Below are 23,362 nucleotides of genomic sequence, written 5' to 3'. Positions count from 1 at the left end.
AGGGTTGTAGCCTTTCCCCTATGTTATTCAATCTGTATATTGAGCAAGCAGTGAAGGAAACAAAAGAAAAATTCGGAGTAGGTATTAAAATTCATGGAGAAGAAATAAAAACTTTGAGGTTTGCCGATGACATTGTAATTCTGTCAGAGACAGCAAAGGACTTGGAAAAGCAGTTGAAGGGAATGGATAGTGTCTTGAAGGGAGGATATAAGATGAACATCAACAAAACAAAATGAGGATAATTAAGTCAGGTGATGCTGACGGAATTAGATTAGGAAATGAAACACTTAAATTAGTAAAGGAGTTTTCTATTTGGGGAGCAAAATAACTGATGATGGTCGAAGTAGAGAGGATATAAAATGTAGACTGGCAATGGCAAGGAAAGCATTGCTGAAGAAGAGAAATTTGTTAACATCGAGTGTCAAGTGTCAGGAAGTCAGTTTCTGAAAGTATTTGTATGGAGTGTAGCCATGTAAGGATGTGAAACATGGACGATAAATAGTTTGGACAAGAAGAGAATAGAAGGTTTCGAAATGTGGTGCTACAGAAGAATGCTTAAGATTAGATGGGTAGTTCACATAACTAATGAGGAGGTACTGAATAGGTTTGGGGAGGAGAGAAGTTTGTGGAGCAACTTGACTAAAAGAGGGGATTGGTTGGTAGGACATGTTCTGAGGCATCTAGGGATCACCCATTTAGTATTGGAGGGCAGCATGGAGGGTAAAAATCGTTGAGGGAGACCAAGAGATGAATACACTAAGCAGATGCAGAAGGATGTAGGTTGCAGTAGGTACTGGGAGATGAAGAAGCTTGCACAGGGTAGAGTAGCATGGAGAGCTGCATCAAACCAGTCTCAGGACTGAAGACCACAACAAACAACCTTTTGAGTTCCCCAGGTTCTAGATAAGATTTTGAGCACTGTTAATGTAATAGTCATTGAACATATTGGCAACACATCGAGGGTCTTCAACAACTTTTGCTCCCTTTCTTATGATAAGATTATCGTTTGTCACTTTGGTTTTACCAATGTCATGGTTTCTGACTTTCGAAACTGATTTGGTTTCATTGCTGCCTTTTCTGACAATTAAATCATTGTTCAGTTTTTTTGCTGCATGAATAACTTTCTGTAGCATCTAAGATATGATTTGAGGCTACATTACGCCTTGAATCCCAACCCAGATTTCTAAGAGTGCCTACAGATTTCTTAATTCCTGCAGTTAACCATGAATTAGATTTGAGAGAGATTTTTACTTTTTTGAGGGTGAAAGCGACATCAAAACAGTATTTATAATCAGAGAAAAATGACTCACATTTAGAGTCAACAGTTTTGTTTGGGTCTCTGTCCCATTCAACAATATGCAACATGCTATGAAATTCCAATGGTTACTTTCATTAATATATCTTGTTTCTATATAGTTTCCACTGCTGTGTTTTTTCCTAACCATATTTTTTAATAAGAGCTTGATTGCCATGTGGTCAGAGAAGCCAGTATCTGTTACTTCAACCTTATAACTTCAGGTCTCCATACCTGGTAATATCAGTTACTATAGCTTCTAAATTATATGAGGTGAAGAGATTTAGCAATTGATCCTTGTGTGCATTACTATTACTTCTAAAATTGACGTTGAAATCACGCAGTACAACTCTTGATTTTGACCCAAGTCTCAATTCATTCATTAGATCCTCAAGATTTTTTAAAAATAAAGGAAAATTCCCAGAACGTGACCTATATATACAGACAATTACATAACCACAGTCAGTCATTTAACCGATACAGTATTCTAATTCTTTTCCTACACACTTTACTTTGTTTAACTTTACTTCTTTCGAATTAAGATTGTCTCTAACACAAATATAAACACCTCCACATCTGTACATTTTTCTGCAAAAACTGCTTATGGTTGTAAATTTGGGAAGGGCTGCTGTACATATTTGAGAGTTTTGTAACCAGTGTTCACTGACACATATGACAGATACTTGGTTAAAGCTGTCACTTAACAAAACTTCAAGTTTCTGTGCGTTTTTAATGTATTTGTGCATGGTTTCACACACTTTCACACATTTTTGTGAATCTTTATGTATCTGTGCATATTTTTGCATATCTAAGTGTGTTTCTGTCTTTACATATTTTTTGCACATTTTAGCATGTCTTTTCTTGTTTCCAGATCCTCTAACAATCATCAATACCAGTTTTGGCTGTTTCCATGTAATTCACATTTCCTTTACACCATTGCAGCCCCAATGGACTCCTGCTCCATCTTCCAGCATGAGTTCAGAAAAGTATCTCTTTCCCAGGCTAAAACCGAATCCCACATCCTATTTCTCAAATGCTGCCTAAACCATGATGTCACCCCAAATGCCTTTCTCTGGATCCCACCCCTCCTTTCACAATTACCTCCACCAATTCAGATTCTGCCAGTCCCTGGGACTCATAAACCTGATACTGCAAAAATACACCTCCATGGTACAAGCATTCCAGAATCACCTCTGCTCCCTCCACAAAATACGACTAATGTGCAATCACTGATCCATACATCACATATCTGAAACTGAGTCCTCTGCTCTCCAGCACTTGGAGGAGCATTCCAGACACCACCTCCATAAGTTATCCAGTCTGCTAAGATCCTACAGCCACCTCAGGACATCCCTATCCAACCCCTATTCTACCCACAGTGATCCTCTCATCCACCCCTCATAGCACCTAAACATTGCCTAGCTGACTTTTTCAACTTGCCATGTCCCCCAAAACTCCCTACCAATATTCCACCAAATCCAGAGCCAAAACATTACAGTGACACTGTTGTTCACCTTGCCATCAAAACCATCAGCTCCACTTTCAGTTCTATCAAAAAGCATCACCTATAGTCCTACATCCAAATTTAACCATCTTCCAATCCCTGCAATGGAAGCACTTCTTTGCTGCTGAGCCCTCCAACCCTCCAACCAAAACCAACCTAACTCCAACACTGAACCCTACCTCTTCCAGTTCATACCACCTTCCAATCATGATCCTCCTCCCACCTAACCACCTGCTGGTCACCTTCCAGGAATTACTTACCTCCAACTTAACCTCACCATCCTTCCACATGTCCCTTCCTCATAACCAATTATCTGATTCCTCCTTTGATCCCAAAAGTCCAACACAACCTCCAGTCCCTGAATGTGTTTTTCACCTCACCCCTATGACACCTCACACACCCACTTTTTACATGTTCCCCAAAATCCACAAACTCAACAATCCTGGATGCCCCATTGTGGCTCGTTATTGTGGTCACACTGGAAGGATTTTGGTCCCCACTGACCATCACCTCCAACCAATTACCTATAATCTAGCCTCCCCTATCAAAGATACCAACCACTTCCTTTGCAAACTCTCCATCTCCAACCCTTTACCTCTTAGATCTGTACTCGTCATTGTTGATGCAATCTTCCTACACACCAACATCCAGCACACCCATGGCCTTGCCACAATTGTACATCAGCTCTACCATTGCCCTGAAGACCCCAAACCAAGCATTTTATTTTTTGTACACCTAACCAACTACATCTTAACCCATAACTACCCCACCTTTGAAGTTAAGGTATACAAACAAATTCGTGGCACAGCCATGGGCACCTGCACGGCACCTTCCTTTGCCAACCTCAACATGGGCCACTTAGAGGAAACATCTCTAGCTTCCTAAAACTCCAAACCCCTCATGTGGTTCAGGTTCATTATGATAGCTCATGACCTGGACTCAGGGCCAAGACATCCTTCTTAATTCCTTCACAACTTCAACACCTTCTCTCCCATCCACCTCACTTGGTCCTTCTCTATCCGGTGTGCCACCTGCATGGACATTGGGCTAATCCTCTCTGATGGCTCGATCCATACCTTTGTCCACATTAAGCCTGCCAACTACCAAAACTACCTGGATTACAACAGCTGTAATACATTCCACACCAAAAAATCACTCCCCTGCAGCCTGTCCACCCAGAGATGGCATATCTGCAGGGATGAGAGCTCCTTACGCAGTATGCTGAATGTCTCACCAAGCCCTTTACAGACATGCACTATCCCCCAGAACGAGTCTGTAAACAGCTCTCCTGTCCCATTTCCCCTCATATCCCCAATCCTGCCACCATACATAAGAACTGCCCGCAAAGGAGTGCCCCCTTCATCACCCAGTGTGCACTGGACTAGAATAACTGAACTACATCCTTTGGCAAGGATCTAATTACCTATCATCATGCCCTGAAATGAGGGACATCCTACCCAAGATTACTTCCACATCTCTTAAAGTGCTGTTCTGTTGCCCACCCAAACTCCACAACATCTTAGTCCATCCCTATGCCACTCCCAACACTCCCATTTCACCTCTTTACACAAGGCATACACAGAAATAACATGGTGGTTTCGCCCCAAAGATAATATTAGTTTAGTTTGAAGATGATAATCAAATCAATGCCGGTGTCGATTTCGTTGGGTTGCGGGTGGAGTGGAGTGACAACAATGATGTCTCTGGTGGGCGTGGCGAACACACGAAGCATGTCCAGGTCGACGTTGGGCGAACGGGGAACACATTTCACCAGGTGGCAGGCAATGGCGGAGGTTGTGTCATGAGAACTGGATGAAGAGAAACACATGACGAACAGTGTATAATCGTGCAGTATTATTGATATGTCGTGGATTATGTCCGGGGGGACAGGCACAAATACCTCGAGTGAGGGCACGTTCAAGACAGGGGGGGGGGGGGGGGGGCGGCATGAGAAATCTATATAGGGCGAGGCAGGCGACGGGGGAGAGGTCGAAGGGACCGGAGATGGGCCTGGCAGTGAGGCATGATTGTAGGTAAGCTCAACGTGATGAGCATGTGATTACTTGACAGAGTGTGTGAGACCTGAGTAGACAGGAAGGTCGGAGAGGAGCTGGACGATTGGAGCTGGAAGTCACTCGACCGAGTGTGTAAGTCTGGCATGGAGGGAGTGGTCGGAGCGTCATGAGCCACGTCAGTGAGTGGCATGGTCGTGGCCTGAAGGGGGTTAGAAGCAGACTGTAACAGCTGAATCTTTTATCTGGATGTCATAGTTGTTGGTTGAGCGCTGGAGGACTCGGTACGGGCAAGTATAATGGAGGTGGGAGGGGAGCACGGACAGTGTCATCTCGGAGCATGCCATACTGGGACGTGAACTTTAGGGCGGGAATGGCTGGCAGGTGGTGGGATGTGGAGGTTGATTAAGTGGCGTCTGACGCGGGCCACAAAGGAAGGTAAGTCACGCTGAGGGAGAGAAGCGGAAGGACTCACTAGTTCGCCACGGAGAACATTGTTCTGGCTTTATACGAACTCAGATATTGTGCCTTTGAGGTCTTCCTCATAGATTGCACGAATGCCGAGTAGCACAAGCGGAAGGGCCTCCGTCCATAGAGAGTCATGGCATCGAAGAGCTGCCTTGAAAGTGCAGTGCCAGTGCTGAACTAGCCCGTTACTTTGCATGTGATATGCTGTGGTATGGGTGCGCTGGATGCCGCAAATGTTACAAATCTCGTTGAACAGGGCTGACTCAAATTGTCTGCCCTGTCATTGTGATGATAGCTGGACATCCGAAACTCGATACCCATGACTCGACGAAAGCTCGAGCAACAGTTTTTGCCATGATATTGGGGAGGGGGACAGCCTTGACCCAGCGAGTTGTTTGGTCGATAGACCAGAGAACATAACGAAAGCCATTAGAGGGGGGGAGAGGGCCGACAGTGTCAATATGAATATGCTGGAAATGCCCAGGAGGGATCGAAAAGGCGCCAAGGGGGGGTGGGGGGTGAAGTGTGCTTGTGTACTTTGCAGTGTTGGCACGCGACGCAGGAGTGTGCCCATTGCTGGCAGTCCTTGTTGACATTTCTCCACACAAAGTGCTCCGCTATGAGGCGGGCGGATGCACGAACACCAGGGTGGGCTAAATTATGCAGTGTGTCTAAGACAGCTCAATGGAGCATGGTTGGGATGAGGGGGCGTAATGTGCCCGTACTGTTGTTGCGCCAGATCTCACCACAATGCAGGGAAGGTGCTGCCGATGAAGTGTAGTGAAGAGGTAGAGTCTGAAATCAGATTTTGCGTGTCCTCGTTGGCAGGTTGGAGGTTAGGCAGTTCAGAGAGGTCTAACAGCGAATGAATGGCATCGACTCGTGAAAGGAAGTCAGCAACTATATTGTCAGCACCCTTTATGCATCTGACATCGGTGGTGAACTGAGATATGAAGTCCATGTGTCTGAAGCGGCGAGGAGGCAGGTCAGCTGGCGTGTTTGCAATGGCTGCAGCCAGGGGCTTGCGGTCTGTTAAAACATAGAAAGGGCGTCCCTCAATGTCAGTCTTAAAATGCTCGATCACTTCATAGACTGCGAGCAACTCCATGTCAAACAAGGATTATTTCCGTTGTGCATTGGTGAGCTTGCACGAGAAGAATTGCAGAGGTGAAGTTTGGCCGTCGACTGTCTGGCTAAGGACAGTGCCAATGGCAGTATCACTCACATCTGTGGTGATGAAAAGCTGCGCATTGGGATGAAGATGCGCAATGGTGCACGCCTCGGCAAGTAGATTTTTGAGGGCAGTGAAAGAGGCCGTCATAGCACGGGTCCATGGAACGGGCCAAGATCCCGAAGTCTTGGTACCTGCCAAGGGCACCATCAGTGGAGCCTGAATCTCCACAGCCTGATGTAGATGTTGGTGATAATAATTAACCATCCCCAGAAAGCGCCGGAGCTCTTTGAATGATGGAGGTCTGGGTAGTTTAGTATTGTTTGTACTTTCTCACGGGGTGGTGAAATGCCATCTGCAGAGACCCAAAAGAAAAGTGACAGCGGGTTGATGTAGCTGCAATTTGTCCTGGTTGGTCTCAATGCCTGCTGCCACAAGAGTGTTCATAACAGTTTGGACATGTCGAATGTTGTCCTCGACGGAGAAGCTGAACACAAGAATGTCATCAAGATATGCAAAGCAGAATTTTAGTTCGAATAGCACTTCGTTGTTGAAGCATTGCCAGGTCTGGGTTGCATTTTTCAGACTGAACATCATGAATCAAAATTGAAATAACCTGATTGGGGTGGTGATTGCTGTCTTCTCGATGTCTTCAGGAGCCATGGGGATCTGGTGGTAGGCCCGTTTGCAATCAATGACAGAGAATGTGGTCACACCTGCGAGGGAACTGATAAAGTTGGCAATGTTGGGTATGGGGTAGGTGTCCATAATTGTTAATGCGTTTAGTCGATGGTAGTCTCCGCACATGCGCCAGGACCCGTCTTTCTTGAGTGTCATATAAATGGGGGTAGACCAGCTACTGGCAGAGGGTTTAATGACGCCGGAGCTTAGAAGTTCAGAAATCTGCTTTTTAAGGTCGGAGAGGCGCTCGGGACAAAGTCAACATGGTTTATTGGAGATCGGGGGATCTGGCGTGAGGCAAAGCTTGTGAACCGTGATGTTGGTGATGACAGAATTGTTGCCGACAGCACGGGGGGCAGTTTGTTTACAATGTGTGGCGGGCAGGGGCAGGCGAGGCGTGGTCGTGGTGTTCGGAGACACTCGGCGGATTCGACGAGATCCGAGGCGGCGAAGTGTCCCAGGAGTAAACGTGACGTGATGGCCGCCAGCCTGAAGCAGTGACACCGTGGTTGGGTGACCTCAGTAGAGGTTGTGAAGCGTTAGTGAGTCAATTGTCCAAGGGTGTGGCCTGTGAGCGAAAAGCTTGGCGCGAGTGCACTGTTTGTGTTGTCAGTGGTGATCATACGGTGAGGTGCAGGAGCCGAGGTTGCATTATTTGAAGTGGTGTCCGTGAGGGTCACTCGTCACGCATGCACACTTGTGTCCGCCCGGGTGCCAAAATCTGCCGTAGTAGGAGTGTGGCCCTGCAGAATTGTCAGTACACATTATGGCAGTCTTGATAGCACAGTTCTACATCTCTACATCTACATCCATACTCCGCAAGCCACCTGACGGTGTGTGGCAGAGGGTACCTTGAGTACCTCTATCGGTTCTCCCTTCTATTCCAGTCTCGTATTTTTCATGGAAAGAAGGATTGTTGGTATGCCTCTGTGTGGGCTCTAATCTCTCTGATTTTATCTTCATGGTCTCTTCATGAGATACACGTAGGAGGGAGCAATATACTGCTTGACTTCTCGGTGAAGGTGTGTTCTCGAAACTTCAACAAAAGCCCGTACCGAGCTACTGAGCGTCTCTCCTGCAGAGTCTTCCATTGGAGTTTATCTATATCTCCGCAACGCTTTCACGATTGCTAAATGATCTTGTAACAAAGCACGCTGCTCTCCGTTGGATCTTCTCTATCTCTTCTATCAACTCTATCTGGTACGGATACCACACTGCTGAGCAGTATTCAAGCAGTGGGCGAACAAGTGTACTGTAACCTACTTCCTTTGTTTTCGGATTGCATTTCCTTAGGATTCTCCCGTGAATCTCAGTCTGGCATCTGCTTTACCGACGATCCACTTTATATGATCATTCCATTTTAAATCATTCCTAATGCGTACTCCCAGATAATTTATGGAATTAACTGCTTCCAGTTGCTGACCTGCTATATTTTAGATAAACGATAAGGGATCTTTCTTTCTATGTATTCACAGCACATTACACTTGTCTACACTGAGATTCAATTGCCATTCCCTTCACCATGCATCAGTTCGCTGCAGATCCTCCTGCATTTTAGTACAATTTTCCATTGTTCCGAGGTAAACACATGGAAGCTCGATTGCTGGGATTGCAAGCAGATTCAGCGCACTTACTGACCTTGCTTTGTCCTTGCTGTACTGTCTGTAATTCCTTTGCTGTGTCAGAGAGCTGGAGCTGTGTTTCATGGAGCCGGAGGGAGAGCTCAAAGTTTTCCTTGTGTACGCGAGCAACGTGTTCGAGCTCGACAAGGCACTTATGCATGGTTTCTTGTAACATCATCAACAGAGACAAGCATGTACGGATGAGATGAGCCCGGACTGGTGTGTCACGGGGTAGGTTGCTCGACGGAGCACAGGGGATGTGAGTCTTGGACGGATGGTGAAACACAATGTTTCGCACTAGGTCCAGTGAAAGTTTGTGGTGTCGCAAGAAGTCAATGCCTGGTATAGGTTCATCAATTTCACACAGTAAAAAAGTCCACTCGAGTTTGCAGTTTGTGGAGAGTGAGATGACGTGGGAGATTGAACTCGAGCATTGTAGTTTAGTGGAATTCACGGCTTATAGTGAAGTATGATGAGGGTGGATGTTCGATGACGCTAAGGACGTGGTCAGCAGGGAAACACTCCCACACCTCATTATACAAGCTAGGCATACACAGAAATAACATGGCGGTTTCGCCCCAAAGATAATCTTAGTTTAGTTCGAAGACAATACTCAGATCAATGCTGGTGTTGACCTCATTGGTGCCACAAACTAAACGTGACACTCATCCGCAACACTTCAAATCCACATGCCACATCCGAAACAAACAAGCCATGACACAAATGAACACTATACAGCCACAACAACATGTAATGGAGGCAAATACTCTGTGCATGGCAAAAAAATGATAGAAATGAATGTATAATAACAAAAGAGAGAGAAATAATTGTGTTACATTGACACAAACAAAGTAAAAACACCACAAAATAAAAAACTGGAAGTAAAATGCTAAACATGTGATACATAGAGATTCTCAATCAAAAATGCATAATAAACAGAAAAATAAAATAATAATTTGCTGTTTGCGGATGACAAGCTTAAATGCATAGTAGACCTAAAGCTACTAGAATAAATATGCAAAAGCTTCATTAAGGTTTGTACATAAATGGATCCATTCAACTTATTTCCAAATGTACTATAAAACTAGAAACTTTACACATTTTTTAAATAAACAACATAGAATGTCTCAACTAAGTGACACATGTCTCAAATCTGTACTGTGTGCAAACCAATGTAAAAAGTATTTGACAATAATCGGTCATTATATAAGTGTAAATATTTTGTATCAAAAGTTTTTTGAAGCTTAACACGTAACAATTTTGCAGAAGGATATTAACAAATAAAGCCACTGAAGATAACACAAAAGTCCTGAAACACATTCAGATAAAAGCAAAATTATGAGGGTGTCTTGCGTAAGTTGGAATTACTCTCCAGAAGTATAAAGCAGTTTGCTAATGAATCCTTTTGAACTTAAGTTAGTAAAAAATTAATTCAATTAAACTATAGTTATAAATCGTATCATTACCTATCAAGAAAAAGCAATATTAGTCATTACTTTGGAATGGGAAGACAAATTTGACTTGGCACTAAAATTAATTTTATTTTGTTTCACAAAATCTGTCTGAGAATATTTGTAAAGGTTTCATTACAGACACGTAACACAGTACAAATTTATATATATTACATAGTTATTTTGTGCATGATCATTAATGCAGTTTGTATGAATGTGTGCATGATGCTTATTATTATTATGTCATATTTTTATTTATACCAATGCAAAGCTGTAGGATACTAATACTGACCACACCAATGTCAAACTTCATTATCACACGAACAAAATAGTAATAATTATTATTATAGTGCCCACAAAAGTAAAGTTCTTCTAGTTTGTGTTCTTATAAAAATATTGTTGAAACACTGCACACAGCACTGAGGTGGGGAAAGAGCTCTGTTATGCTCACAGTCATTATTTCTGATCAGGAAGGGTATTTAAGTGGTAAATCCTGACAGTTGCATTACAATGTCTGTGACTCATTTTCAAGTCAGAGATGTGAATGAGCCAATTTGGTTCAACTATACATTACATTCCTTCTCCATATGACTGATGAAATAAATATTGATAAGAATAAACACAACATCTCATTGCATAGTGGAGGCACTGAGCTGTATAGATCACACAAACAGGAACTTTAACAATGTAACTCAAACTTGTTTTCTTCAGAGCAATCCACTTACATATACAGAAATGAAGTGTGCCATCTGGCAGGACCCACCAATGACTCTGCATATGCTGTACACAGTAAGTTGCCTTTATTCGTTAAATGTTCTCATCCTACCATAGAATACCTATCATTGTACTCATACCAAATGATACCTTATTCCTTCCTTTCCCTCTATTTGTATGCTAATTTTCTACGACCACCCAGATTTATATATTCCGTGCTGTCCCTTAATCATTTGAGGTGAATATAGATGTGGTTCCACTGAAACGGCCACAACAGATTTTCTTTTCTACATCTACATCTACATCCATACTCCGCAAGCCACCTGACAGTGTGTGGCGGAGGGTATCCTGACTACCTGTTTTTAATTAAGCTCAAAGATCTTTAAGCTCCACCTTCCTGTTTGTCATATCTTCAATATGTTTATGATCCCTAGTTTATTGAATAAATCACAATCAACAATTGCCATTGACTGTATTAGTTATTCGATTGTCAGTCTCATAATTTTATCATAATTTTCATTAAAGAAAAATGGACCAGTAGACTCAAATATTTTGTTCTCATAATGACAGTCACACAAAAAAAATGATACAAATAATTTTATTAATAACCATATCTTCTTTTTGTAGCAAAAAATAATGCAGTTGAAACTTACACGATGACTGCCACACTCAATAGCTGCTTGCAAAGGTGTCCTCCCATTGTGATCTTCCACACTAATACTTGCTCCTTCCCTGAGGAGTAAGCTGACTACATCCCTGCCTGCTGCAAGCATTAGTGGTGTTTGACTTTCATTGTTCTTTCCATTAATTATTTCCACTTTTTTCTGGTTTGCTAGATGTGGTGGATGTTCCACACCTTCTGCACTGGGTGTCCAGTCAAAGGATGTTTGACCTGCGATGTCCTTCAGACTAAAGTCTATTCCAGCCTTGACCAAGAGCTCCATTATCTGAAAAGGTCATACTTTTAAATTTCTGAGTTTTTATATTGTGATGATATACTTCCACATGCAAATTCATTGTGATTTTAAAATCAACAGATCATTTAATTACATTGACAGTGTCTATCAAGTGCATTCTAACTTTTTACAAGTTTAATTTTATTTTTGAATGTCCAAGTGTACTGTAACACAATGCTAATGCTGTTCAAGAAATATTTGTTGACTACTCTTAATACGCTATTTAGATGAAGTATTGGTACTATGATTAATATGATCTGTTGTTCAGTATCTGAAATGAGATGTACGCAAGGGCCAAAAAATTATTCGCAGTGAAAGCAGTAGCATTTTAGGGCACATACAATCTACAAGATCTTATTATTACTTTATTTATTTGAATAACCCCTTTGGAGGGTACAATAAATCCTCTGAGTGTTGCTCCTTTTCTCCCTGCACCCACTTCCTTCCATTTGCAGACTGATTTTTATAAATCAACTTCCTCCATTCTTTGAGAGTGTCATTTCTATTCTTCCTAGGTCCACTTCCTTCCATTTTCAGACTGCTTTCTTTCCTGAAACCCTGCCTTCTGTGTTGCTTTTCCAAAAATTATCCTTTTCTATATTGTGACCATTCTAATTCCAATGTTTTTCATTCATTTTTCAATTTCATAACCATGTGAGTTTGGATTTGTAGCTGTTCAGCCAGTTGGATATCTGATTGGTTAATCTGTTATTTTCCATTCAGTATATGTGGCCATAAAACTTCAGTCTTATTTATCTTATCAGATCAGTTAGCTATACCATTTTCTAATAGAGCTCTCTTTTTATTATCTTAGTCTATATTTACCATTACTATTATTTTTAGGTCCAAGCATCTTCCTCATTATGCTTCTCTCAACTTTTTCCAGTCTTTCAAGATCCCCAACTCTTGTTAGTTTAAGCATTTCTGCAGCATACAATTCCTTAGGCATTTCACTGTTTCATATTGTCTTAGTTTTGTGTCCCAACACAAAGATTTTTGTTGTATTTCTGTATAGACTGTCCCTTCCATTGTATTTACTCTGTTTCCTATTGCTATCTTTTCTTTTGTATTGCCATTATCCATTCTCCTAGATATTTAAAATAGTTTGTTTTAGTCAGTGTGTTGTTATGAATTTAACTGTTGTTGTTGTTATGGTCTTCAGTCCTCAGACTGGTTTGATGCAACTCTCCATGCTACTCTATTCTGTGCAAGCTTCTTCATCTCCCAGTACTTACTGCAACCTACATCCTTCTGAATCTGCTTAGTGTATTCACCACTTGGTCTCCCTCTACGATTTTTACCCTCCACACTGCCCTCCAATGCTAAATTTGTGATCCCTTGATGCCTCAAAACATGTCCTACCAACTGGACCCTTCTTTTTGTCAAGTTGTGCCACAAACTCCTCTTCTCCCCAATTCTATTCAATACCTCCTCATTAATTATGTGATTTACCCATCTAATCTTCAGCATTCTTCTGTAGCACCACATTTCAAAAGCTTCTATTCTCTTCTTGTCCAAACTAGTTATCGTCCATGTTTCACTTCCATACATGGCTACACTCCATACAAATACTTTCAGAAACGACTCCCTGACATTTAAATCTATACTCGATGTTAACAAATTTCTCTTCTTCACAAACACTTTCCTTGCCATTGCCAGTCTACATTTTATATCCTCTCTACTTCGACCATCATCAGTTATTTTGCTTCCCAAATAGCAAAACTCCTTTACTACTTTAAGTGTCTCATTTCCTAATCTAATTCCCTCAGCATCACCCGATTTAATTTGCCTACATTCCATTATCCTCGTTTTGCTTTTGTTGATGTTCATCTTATATCCTCTTTTCAAGACACTGTCCATTCCTTTCAACTGGTCTTCCAAGTCCTTTGCTATCTATGACAGAATTACAATGTCATCGGCGAACCTCAAAGTTTTTATTTCTTCTCCATGAATTTTAATACCTACTCCGAATTTTTCTTTTGTTTCCTTCACTGCTTGCTCAATATACAGATTGAATAACATAGGGGAGAGGCTACAACCCTGTCTCAATCCCTTCCCAACCACTGCTTCCCTTTCATGCCCCTCGACTCTTTTAATTGCCATCTGGTTTCTGCACAAATTGTAAATAGCCTTACACTCCCTGTATTTTACCCCTGCCACCTTTAGAATTTGAAAGAGAGTATTCCAGTCAACATTGTCAAAAGCTTTCTCTAAGTCTACAAATGCTAGAAACATAGGTTTTCCTTTTCTTAATCTTTCTTCTAAGATAAGTCGTAAGGTTAGTATTGCCTCACGTGTTCCAACACTTCTGCGGAATCCAAACTGATCTTCCCCAAGGTCCGCTTCTACCAGTTTTTCCATTCGTCTGGAAAGAATTCGCGTTAGTATTTTGTAGCTGTGACTTATTAAACTGATAGTTCGGTAATTTTCACATCTGTCAACACCTGCTTTCTTTGGGATTGGAATTATTATATTCTTCTTGAAGTCTGTGGGTATTTCACCTCTTGATATTCGTACAAGTGGCTCTCTTTTCTCCAAAGGTCTCTTTAATTTTCCTGTAGGCAGTATCTAACTTACCCCTAGTGAGATAAGCCTCTACATCCTTACATTTGTCCTCTAGCCATCCCTGCTTAGCCATTTTGCACTTCCTGTCGATCTCATTTTTGAGACGTTTGTATTCGTTTTTGTCTGCTTCATTTACTGCATTTTTATATTTCTCCTTTCATCAATTAAAATCAATATTTCCTTTGCTACCCACGGATTTCTATTAGCCCTCGTCTTTTTACCTACTTTATCTTCTGCTGCCTTCACTACTTCATCCCTCAGAGCTACCCATTCTTCTTCTACTGTATTTCTTTCCTCCATTCCTATCAATTGTTCCCTTATGCTCTCCCTGAAACACTCTACAACCTCTGGTTCTTTCAGTTTATCCAGGTCCCATCTCCTTAAATTAGCACCTTTTTGTAGTTTCTTCAGTTTTAATCAACAGTTCATAACCAATAGATTGTGATCAGAGTCCACATCTGCCCCTGGAAATGTCTTACAATTTAAAACCTGATTCCTAAATCTCTGTCTTACCATTATATAATCTATCTGATACCTTTTAGTATCTCCAGGATTCTTCCATGTATAAAACCTTCTTTCATGATTCTTGAACCAACTGTTAGCTTTGATTAAGTTATGCTCTGTGCAAAATTCTACCAGACGGCTTCCTCTTTCATTTCTTCCCCCCAATCCATATTCACCTACTATGTTTCCTTCTCTCCCCTTTTCCTACTGACGAATTCCAGTCACCCATGACTGTTAAATTTTTGTCTCCCTTCACTACCTGAATAATTTCTTTTATCTCATCATACATTTTCTCAATTTCTTCATCATTTGCAGAACTAGTTGGCATATAAACTTGTACTACTGTAGTAGGCGTGGGCTTTGTGTCTATCTTGGCCACAATAATGCGTTCACGATGCTGTTTGTAGTAGCTTACCCGCACCCCTATTTTTTTATTCATTATTAAACCTACTCCTGCATTACCCCTATTTTATTTTGTATTTATAACCCTGTATGAATTTAACTATCTTTTCAAAAATTATTGTGAAACTTATTCACAGATTGATTGTCCATCTTCTTGACTTCTTTAATATCATCCAACAATAGTCTATTTGGGTTTCATCCTGGTTTTTGTACTTAATAAGCAATATCCCCCCCCATCTACCATGGACCTTGCTGTTTATGAGGAAGCTTCCATGCTTCAGTGATGCAGAAGATAGCCATTACGTCAGATCGCAATGGATGGGTATCAGTGCAGAGGCCAGACAAATGTGTCATTCCTGAAGAGCCTTTCATGTAGTTGCAGGGGCAACAGTGTACATGATTGACTGAACTGGCCTTGTAGCATCAACCACAACAACACTGATGTGCAAGGGGAAACTACAACCATAATGCACCTTTACTGTATGGTTAAATGATGATGGTGACCTCTTGGGTAAAATATTCCAAAGGTAAAATAGTCCCCCATTCAGAGATCTCTGAGTGGGGACTGCTCAGGAGGACATTGTTATCAGAAAAAGCAAAACTGGCATTCTACGGATCAGAGCATTGAATGTCAGATCCCTTAATCAGGCAGCTGGGTTAGAAAATTTATAAAGGGAAATGGCTAGGTTAAAGCTAGATATGGTAGTAATTAGTGATGTTTTGTGGCAGACAGAAGAGGGCTTCTGTTCAGGTGAATACAAGGTTATAAGTACAAAATCAAATAGGGATATTGCATAAGTAGGTTTAATAATGAATAATAAATAGGAATGTGCATAAGCTACTATGAACAGCATAGTGAATGCATTATTTTAGTTAAGATGGACTCAAAACACACACCTACCACAGTAGTACAAGTTAATGTGCCAACTAACTCCGCAGATGATGATGAAATTGAAGAAATGTACGATGAGATAAAAAAATTATTCAGATAGTTAAGAGAGGTGAAAATTGAATAGTCATGTAGGATTGGAATTGGACAGTAGGAAAAGAAAGAGAAAGAAAAGTAGTAGGTAAATATGGACTGGGGGTTAGAAATGAAAGAGGAAGACACCTGGTAGAATTTTGCACAGGTTTCAATTAATCACTTGGTTTAAGAATCATGAAAGAAGGTTATATATGTGGGAGAGACCTGGAGATACCGGAAGGTTTCCGTTTGATTACATAATGAGATTTAGGAACCAGGTTTCAAACTGTAAGACATTTCCATGCGTAGATGTGGACTCTGACCACAATTTACTGGTTATGAACTGTAGGTTAAAACTGAAGAAACTGCAGAAAGGTAGGAATTTAAGGAGCTGAGACCTGGAAATACTGAATGAACTAGGGATTCTAGAGAGTTTCAGAGAAGGCATTAGGGAACTACTGACAAAAGCAATGGAAAGGTATACTGTAGAAGAAGAATGGATAGCTTTGAAAGATGAAACAGTGAAGGCAGCAGAGTATCAAGTAGGTAAAAAGATGAGGACTGGTAGAAACTCTTGGGTAACACAAGAGATATTGAATTTAATTGATGAAAGGAGAAAATATAATAATGCAGTACATGAAGCAGTCGAAAAGGAATACGAACATCCCAAGAATGATATCGACAGGAACTGCAAAACGGCTAAGTGCGAATGGATAGAGGACAAATGAAAGGATGTAGAAGCATATATCGTTAGGGGTAGGATAGATGCCACATGCAGAAAAATTAAAGAGACTTTTGGAGAAGAGAGTACCACATATATAAATATCAAGCGTTCAGATGGTAAACCAGTCCCTCAGAAAAGAAAGGAGAACCGAGAGGTTGGAGGAGTACATAGAGGGACTATGCAAGGCTGATGTACTTGAGGGCAATATTATGGAAATGGAAGAGGACGTAAATGAATCTGAAATGGGAGATATGACACTGTGTGAAGAATCTGACAGAGCACTGAAAGATCAAAGCAGAAACAAGGCCCTAGGACTAGACAACATTCCCTTAGAACTACTGGTAGCCTTGGGAAAGCCAGCCATGACCAAGCTATTCCATCTGGTGGGCAAGATGTATCAGACAGGCAAAATCCCCTCAGATTTCAAGAAGAATATAATAATTCCAGTTCCAAATAAAGCTGACAGTTGTGGGAATTACTGAACTATCGGTTTAGTAAGTCATGGTTGTAAAATACTAATACGAATTCTTTACACATGGATGAAAAAACTGCTAGAAGTCAACCTCAGGGAAGATCAGTTTGGATTCGTTAGAAAATGTAGGAACATGCGAGGCAATGCTGACCCTATGACTTATCTTAGAAGCTAGGTTAAGGGAAGCAAACATACATTCATAGCATTTGAAGACTTAGAGGAAGCTGTTGACAATGTTAACTGGAATTGTCTTGGGACTGAAGGCTACAACAACACAAGCAATATTCTCTTTTAACAATTAATGTTTGGAAACCATTAATAAAAATGTGTCTCCAGTAGGTATTTTCTGAAATCTCTTGAAAAATTTTGATCATGTAAAACACAAAAAGGTAGGATATTATGGTTTAGGTGGGAATGTTGGCTCGTGGCTTCAGTAACAGCTAAAGGTCAGAAAGCAGTCCCTGATGCTGAATGGCTTGTGCAGAGAACCTGCCTGCATCTGTGGCTGAATCCAATACCACTGAAGCTTCCTACTTTGGCTACTTACATTCATTAATGTTGTATGCTATTATATTCTGGGGTGACAAACCTCTTGGGGGAAAAAAAAGAAAAGACTATAGGGCTATCAAAATAATGAGTGGTTCCTTACTTTTAGAAAAATTGTTTCACACAATACTTAACAGTTTTTTAATTTTTTATTTTTATTTTCAAAATTTATTCAGAAAGCTGTTCTCAGAATGTCCTGAATTTAGCACTGGCTTTGAAGGAAGCCATTTTTCCAGTTAAATATTACACCAAAGTATCTTTCTATGTGTGAAATAGCTAAGCCTGGTAGAGATGGATTTTTTTGACATGATTACATAGCTAGCAGCAGTCCTCAGTGAAACATTTCAATTTTATAGCTACCAGCAGCTGTCAGTGAAATATTCCAGTTTTCCCTCATCTCATTAGTTAAGTTGTTTTTAATTACCCTGATTTCTTTCAAGCAGGTTTTTCTCCCCTCCAAAACTACACCACATTCTGGTATATCAAGATATCCATTTGTATATTTCTCAACACTAATTTTGCTATGAAAATTCAGACAAAAATCCACTGTGTAACTTTTAGGGTATCATGCTTTTATTACACCAAAAATTGAAACAAAAAGCATTTTTATATGCTCTAGTTCTGGAGTGAGACTTTCTCTATCTGCTACAGTGTAGGTCCTATGTAACAATGTTTTGTTCACCCCTCATTGGATGCACCTAGGTTGTAACAGCAGACTGTGCACAAGCGCAAGTTCGCATGTGTCATCACATTCTGTGGCCCAAGAACTTTTATATGCTCTTTCTTCAGTATGAGCTTAGTACAAAGGTATCACTGATGTAACACAAGAAACAAGTCAGTTCACAATAAGATGAGAATGACTTTCTCGTTCTACATATTTCAATGAACTGTTAAAGCAGAATATCAATGTCCTGTTAATGTGAAGACAGATGTGTTAGAGGTTAATTAGTTAGTTCCATGTTCCTTGTCTCATTTTCCATGATAAATCATAATGACGTGGAACAAGTTATTTTACATTCACATTGCAAATTAATTTGTAAATAAGGCTATGTGCTAAACATTTATAATAAAAAAGAGACATACAGATGCGAGTTAGTTATTCTTACCCACCATCTTTCACACATTATAATAATAGAAATTCCTCTGCAAAATAGGAGGAGTTGTTATGGAGAAACTATCTGTTTATTTTCAAGTTTCTCTTTGCTGTCTGTTAGACATTTTATATCCCCAGATAAGTATTCAAAAATTTTAGCTGCAGCATTGTGCACCCCTTTTCATGCTAAAGATAATATGAACATGGAGCAATGAATGTCATTTTTCCTTCTGGTATTGTAATTCATACACATGTTCCTCCTGAACTGTAATGAATTATTTAGTGTGGAGGTCATGAGGGAATAAATATAATGGGAAGCAGCAGTTAGAATACCAAAGGAGGTCTTAAGGGAATAAATATAATGGGAAGCAGAAGTTAGAATACCAAACTCCTAAAACAGCTGTCTACAAGATGATTGTAGGAACTGTGCTGTCTTTCTTTCTTAGGTTTGAGTTAACCCAAAGCGTTTTTGTAGTTTGTTGAGTTAATAACAGTAAAGAAATAATTACTGATGCACTGCACAATGCCAAAGAACAAACAACAGTACTACAGAAACAAGGTCTGCAAGACAAACTTCTTACCAATGCATTTCAAGGATACCTTTAAAGCAACTTTGATGAAATGAAAACGACATCAGAGTTAACAAGAGTGTCAGTTCTTTAGCCTAAAAGTACCTGAGGCAGTATACAAAATCCAAAAATTTGCAAATATGATTTGGTCATGAGCATTGTAAATGCTAAGCATGTCCTTCAGTAACTTAGTAAGTAAATTGGAACTCCAGTGTTTTGGCCAATGGTGTGTAATGGTACCCTCTCTTCATCAAACTTAGGAAGCCCCTAAAGTCTCATTGGAACTGGTGCTTATGGTTATGGCTTCTTCATCACTTTGTCTCATGCACCTGCATTCTTGGGAAGCATTATAGTCTTCCATTCCATGGCTTTTCAGTTTTTCCCTATGTAATTGGTGACTAAACAATCCACGGCAATATTTTGGTGTGCAACAGGCAACAAGCTGCATTTGAGAAAACATATTACACTTAGCTTTTGTTCCAACATTAGTTAGTGGCAGTTAGAATTGTCTGTTCAAGTGACATTTATGTACACTTGATCTAAAATTATTATTGAAGTTGTAGATAAATTATAAGCATTTTCCTCTCCTCCTGATTTAGTAAACAAAAAAGAATGAAGAAAAGGGAAGGAAACTAAAAGACTTATCAGAAAGATTTCACACAAAATGTTGTCAAATCATTAATGATATTATTAGTACAGGTCATTGTTGTTGATACTGATTTAATACACTACAATACTTTTTGTGTGGTTTGTTGAGTTAATAAGAGCAAAAAAATGATTACTGACTTCCTGGACAGTGCCAAAGAATAAACCACAGAACTACAGAAACAAGCAGTCAAAATATGAGAAATATCAATAGGCCCCCCAAAAATCTTAACTTTATTTACTTATGTTTTTTTTTTTTTTTTTTTTTTTTTTATCCCTCAAATCCATATAGCAAGTGAATCATGAGGATATGGAATGTGTCACATTGTCTATAGTTTAGATACAACTTAATAAATACAATGTAAATAAAATGTCAAGTGAAGAACATATACCTAATGGGCGAAAAGTTGTGCTACACTGAGGAAGGATCAGTAATATATGCAGGAAGCAAAGTTAAGCGAAGTATTGCAATCAATAAATAAATACATGAATACCAAAAATCAAATTTCTGAATGCCTAAAATAGTACTCAGAATAAGTATTTGTAAAATAATTATAATTTTAGTGGTGTTTTTCATTTTCTCCCAAAAATTTGTCAATTGTATAAAAAGAGTTCTTCATTAGGTACATTCTCTCACATTGTTTGAATTTTGGCAGTTGCTTATGATGCTTATGATGGGATTTGATGTGCAGTGGAGGTGCATTAAACAGTTTAATTCTGGAGAAATAAACCTTTTTTGAATGAGAGTTAGACTTTTCAGTTCAGTGTGGAGGCTGTTTTTGGTTGTTGTGTTCTAGTCATGTCTTCATACAGAGAAAATTTATTACAGACAAACATCAGCAAGGAAAAAATATACTGGGAGGAGGTAGCAAATATATCCATCTTTTGAAACAACTACCTGCAAGAGTGTGAAACATTTTTTCTAAAAGTAAGAAACAAAATAGATTAGAGAAACATTTGACACACCTTTGAATGATGCTCACAATCGTCTACAGCAAATGAGGTGCTGACTAAAAATACACATTCTCAACCCTGATGGCAACAGCAGCTGTAAGGGGCACATTACTTCTTGCGTCACATGCATTGTTTTTCCTGATATTTGAAGGATTCTCTATTGAAACATTTTTGAGAGTGAAAAATGTTTTGGAACTTTTTCACACTTTCAGGAACAGCTGATAGAAACATGTGAAGGCCACACAACAACAATCTTCAATGTCTACATAACCCACCAGACAAATATTGTCTTGTAGCTGCACACAGGCTGCTGCCATGGCCCAATGCAGTGGAATGGGGTGATCAAAACATCTTTATGTAAGACTCATACTGTCTCACATATGGAGAGTCTCACCAAAGAGCTAAAACATATAAAGATGTTTTTTCCTAAGGACTGCTATATAGTGGCTTATTTGGTTACCTTTTAAACATACATCAACAACATAACTGGCAGAAATCCTGATGATAGCAATGTGGTTGTTTGCTGAAACATTGTGCCTACTAAATACCAAAATCTGGCTGTACACCCATGAATTACTTTGTAACCTTCAGGTAGATTGCAGCTGTGTGTCAAACTGGGTCACATATTGGGAAATTTGAACATTCATACCGATTGTGCTATAGGGGCATTGCACTAGATCCATCTTCATGGCTTCAACTCTTCCATCACCTCTGCTCTACTTTGCAAATTTCACAGAAGGTCCCCTGTGTAACTGTCAGTCCTGTAAGAAAGAATACTGCGAAGAAATGTTCCAGTCACAATCTGTGGAAAAGTTTCCAGAATGAATTTTTCACGCAGCAGTGAGGTGTCTGAATTTTGAAACTTCCTGGTAGATTAAAACTGTGTGCTGGATTGGGACTCAAAATGGGAACCTTTCCTTTTGTGGGAAATGCACTTATCAACTTAAGTATTGAGGCATGACTCATGACCCACACGCACAGCTTAAATTCTGCCAGTTCCTGACTTCTCCTTCCTAAACTTAACAGAAGTTCTCTTGCATACCTGCATATTTTGTAGAAATAGCACTTTGGGAAGAAAAGATATCATGGAAAAAAACTTACCCACAGCCTACAGGGTTGTTTCCAGATGAATATTTCAATCACTTTGTGTACCGTGAGTGTTAATCCAAAAAGGTTAGCAGGACAGTTTCCGTAAAGGTTAGGAAATAGGAGAAGAATGCTACTGAGGATATTTTTCTGTTCTAGTATTAAGTTTCTTTTAATAAATTTTGAAAATACTAAAAACAATGATATAGGCTGCATAAGCCCTGATCATACCTTCACATTGCCAACACTGGATGCAATGTGTAAAGGTGTATTCCCTTTGTTGTCCTTAGCAGTTGGATTTGCTCCTGCTGCCAGCAAGATCTCTACCTCACGCTGTGCAGAGTCCCAGAGTGAACTGTGCTGCAAAAGTGTTGCAAGTGGTGTCTGTCCTTCCATATTTCTCTCATCTACAGATACCAGTTTCCGCATCACAATGTGCTCTATACACTTAAGTCTATTTGGGCCACATCTGGTTGCAAAGTGTAGAATAGTGTTCCCATGGTGGTCACAGCCCCATGTTGAAGGCCAAATATCTATAAGATTGTCGATGCCCGTAGTGCTCCCAGCTAGAGATGCTCGATGTATGAGTCTCTGACCATCTTTATCACTTGCTGTTAAATCTGCTCCAGCAGCAACCAGTAATTCAGTAACCTGCAACAAATGCAATATTTCAGCATTATTGTATTTTCAGTTTTATTTAATGAAGAGTTTTTCTGATAATGGCATTATGAGGACCATTCAATAATTAAACAGACAAATAGCTGCACAGCACAAATAGTTTATTAAATGAAACGTTTTTTGTCTATTTTCCCACATAAGTCCCATCAACTTCTATGACCTGTTCCATGTTCTTACAACTCTTCTTATCCCCTCTGCAAATAATTATTTACCTCTATCTCACATCCTGTTTCATACTAGTTTCTTTATGTCTTTGTTGCTGTTGAACTTGATGCCACACAAAGTTT

At 40.0% G+C, this 23,362-nt stretch overlaps 1 protein-coding gene across 1 annotated transcript in view; it reads right to left on the bottom strand.

The window, feature by feature from the left end:
* Positions 1–23,362, bottom strand: part of LOC126284419 (serine/threonine-protein phosphatase 6 regulatory ankyrin repeat subunit C-like) — a 591,030-nt gene that overhangs the window by 32,605 nt on the left and 535,063 nt on the right. Inside the window, exons 15-16 of the mRNA XM_049983337.1 lie at positions 22,629–23,048; positions 11,571–11,864 (exon numbers count right to left, since the gene is read on the bottom strand). Coding sequence (XP_049839294.1) covers positions 11,571–11,864; positions 22,629–23,048 — 714 coding nt within the window. The remainder of the gene's footprint in view (positions 1–11,570; positions 11,865–22,628; positions 23,049–23,362) is intronic.

This window comes from Schistocerca gregaria, chromosome 1, assembly GCF_023897955.1.
Source record: "Schistocerca gregaria isolate iqSchGreg1 chromosome 1, iqSchGreg1.2, whole genome shotgun sequence".
NCBI classification, from domain to species: Eukaryota; Metazoa; Arthropoda; class Insecta; order Orthoptera; family Acrididae; genus Schistocerca; species Schistocerca gregaria.
This window is presented reverse-complemented; position numbering and strand designations above follow the sequence as displayed.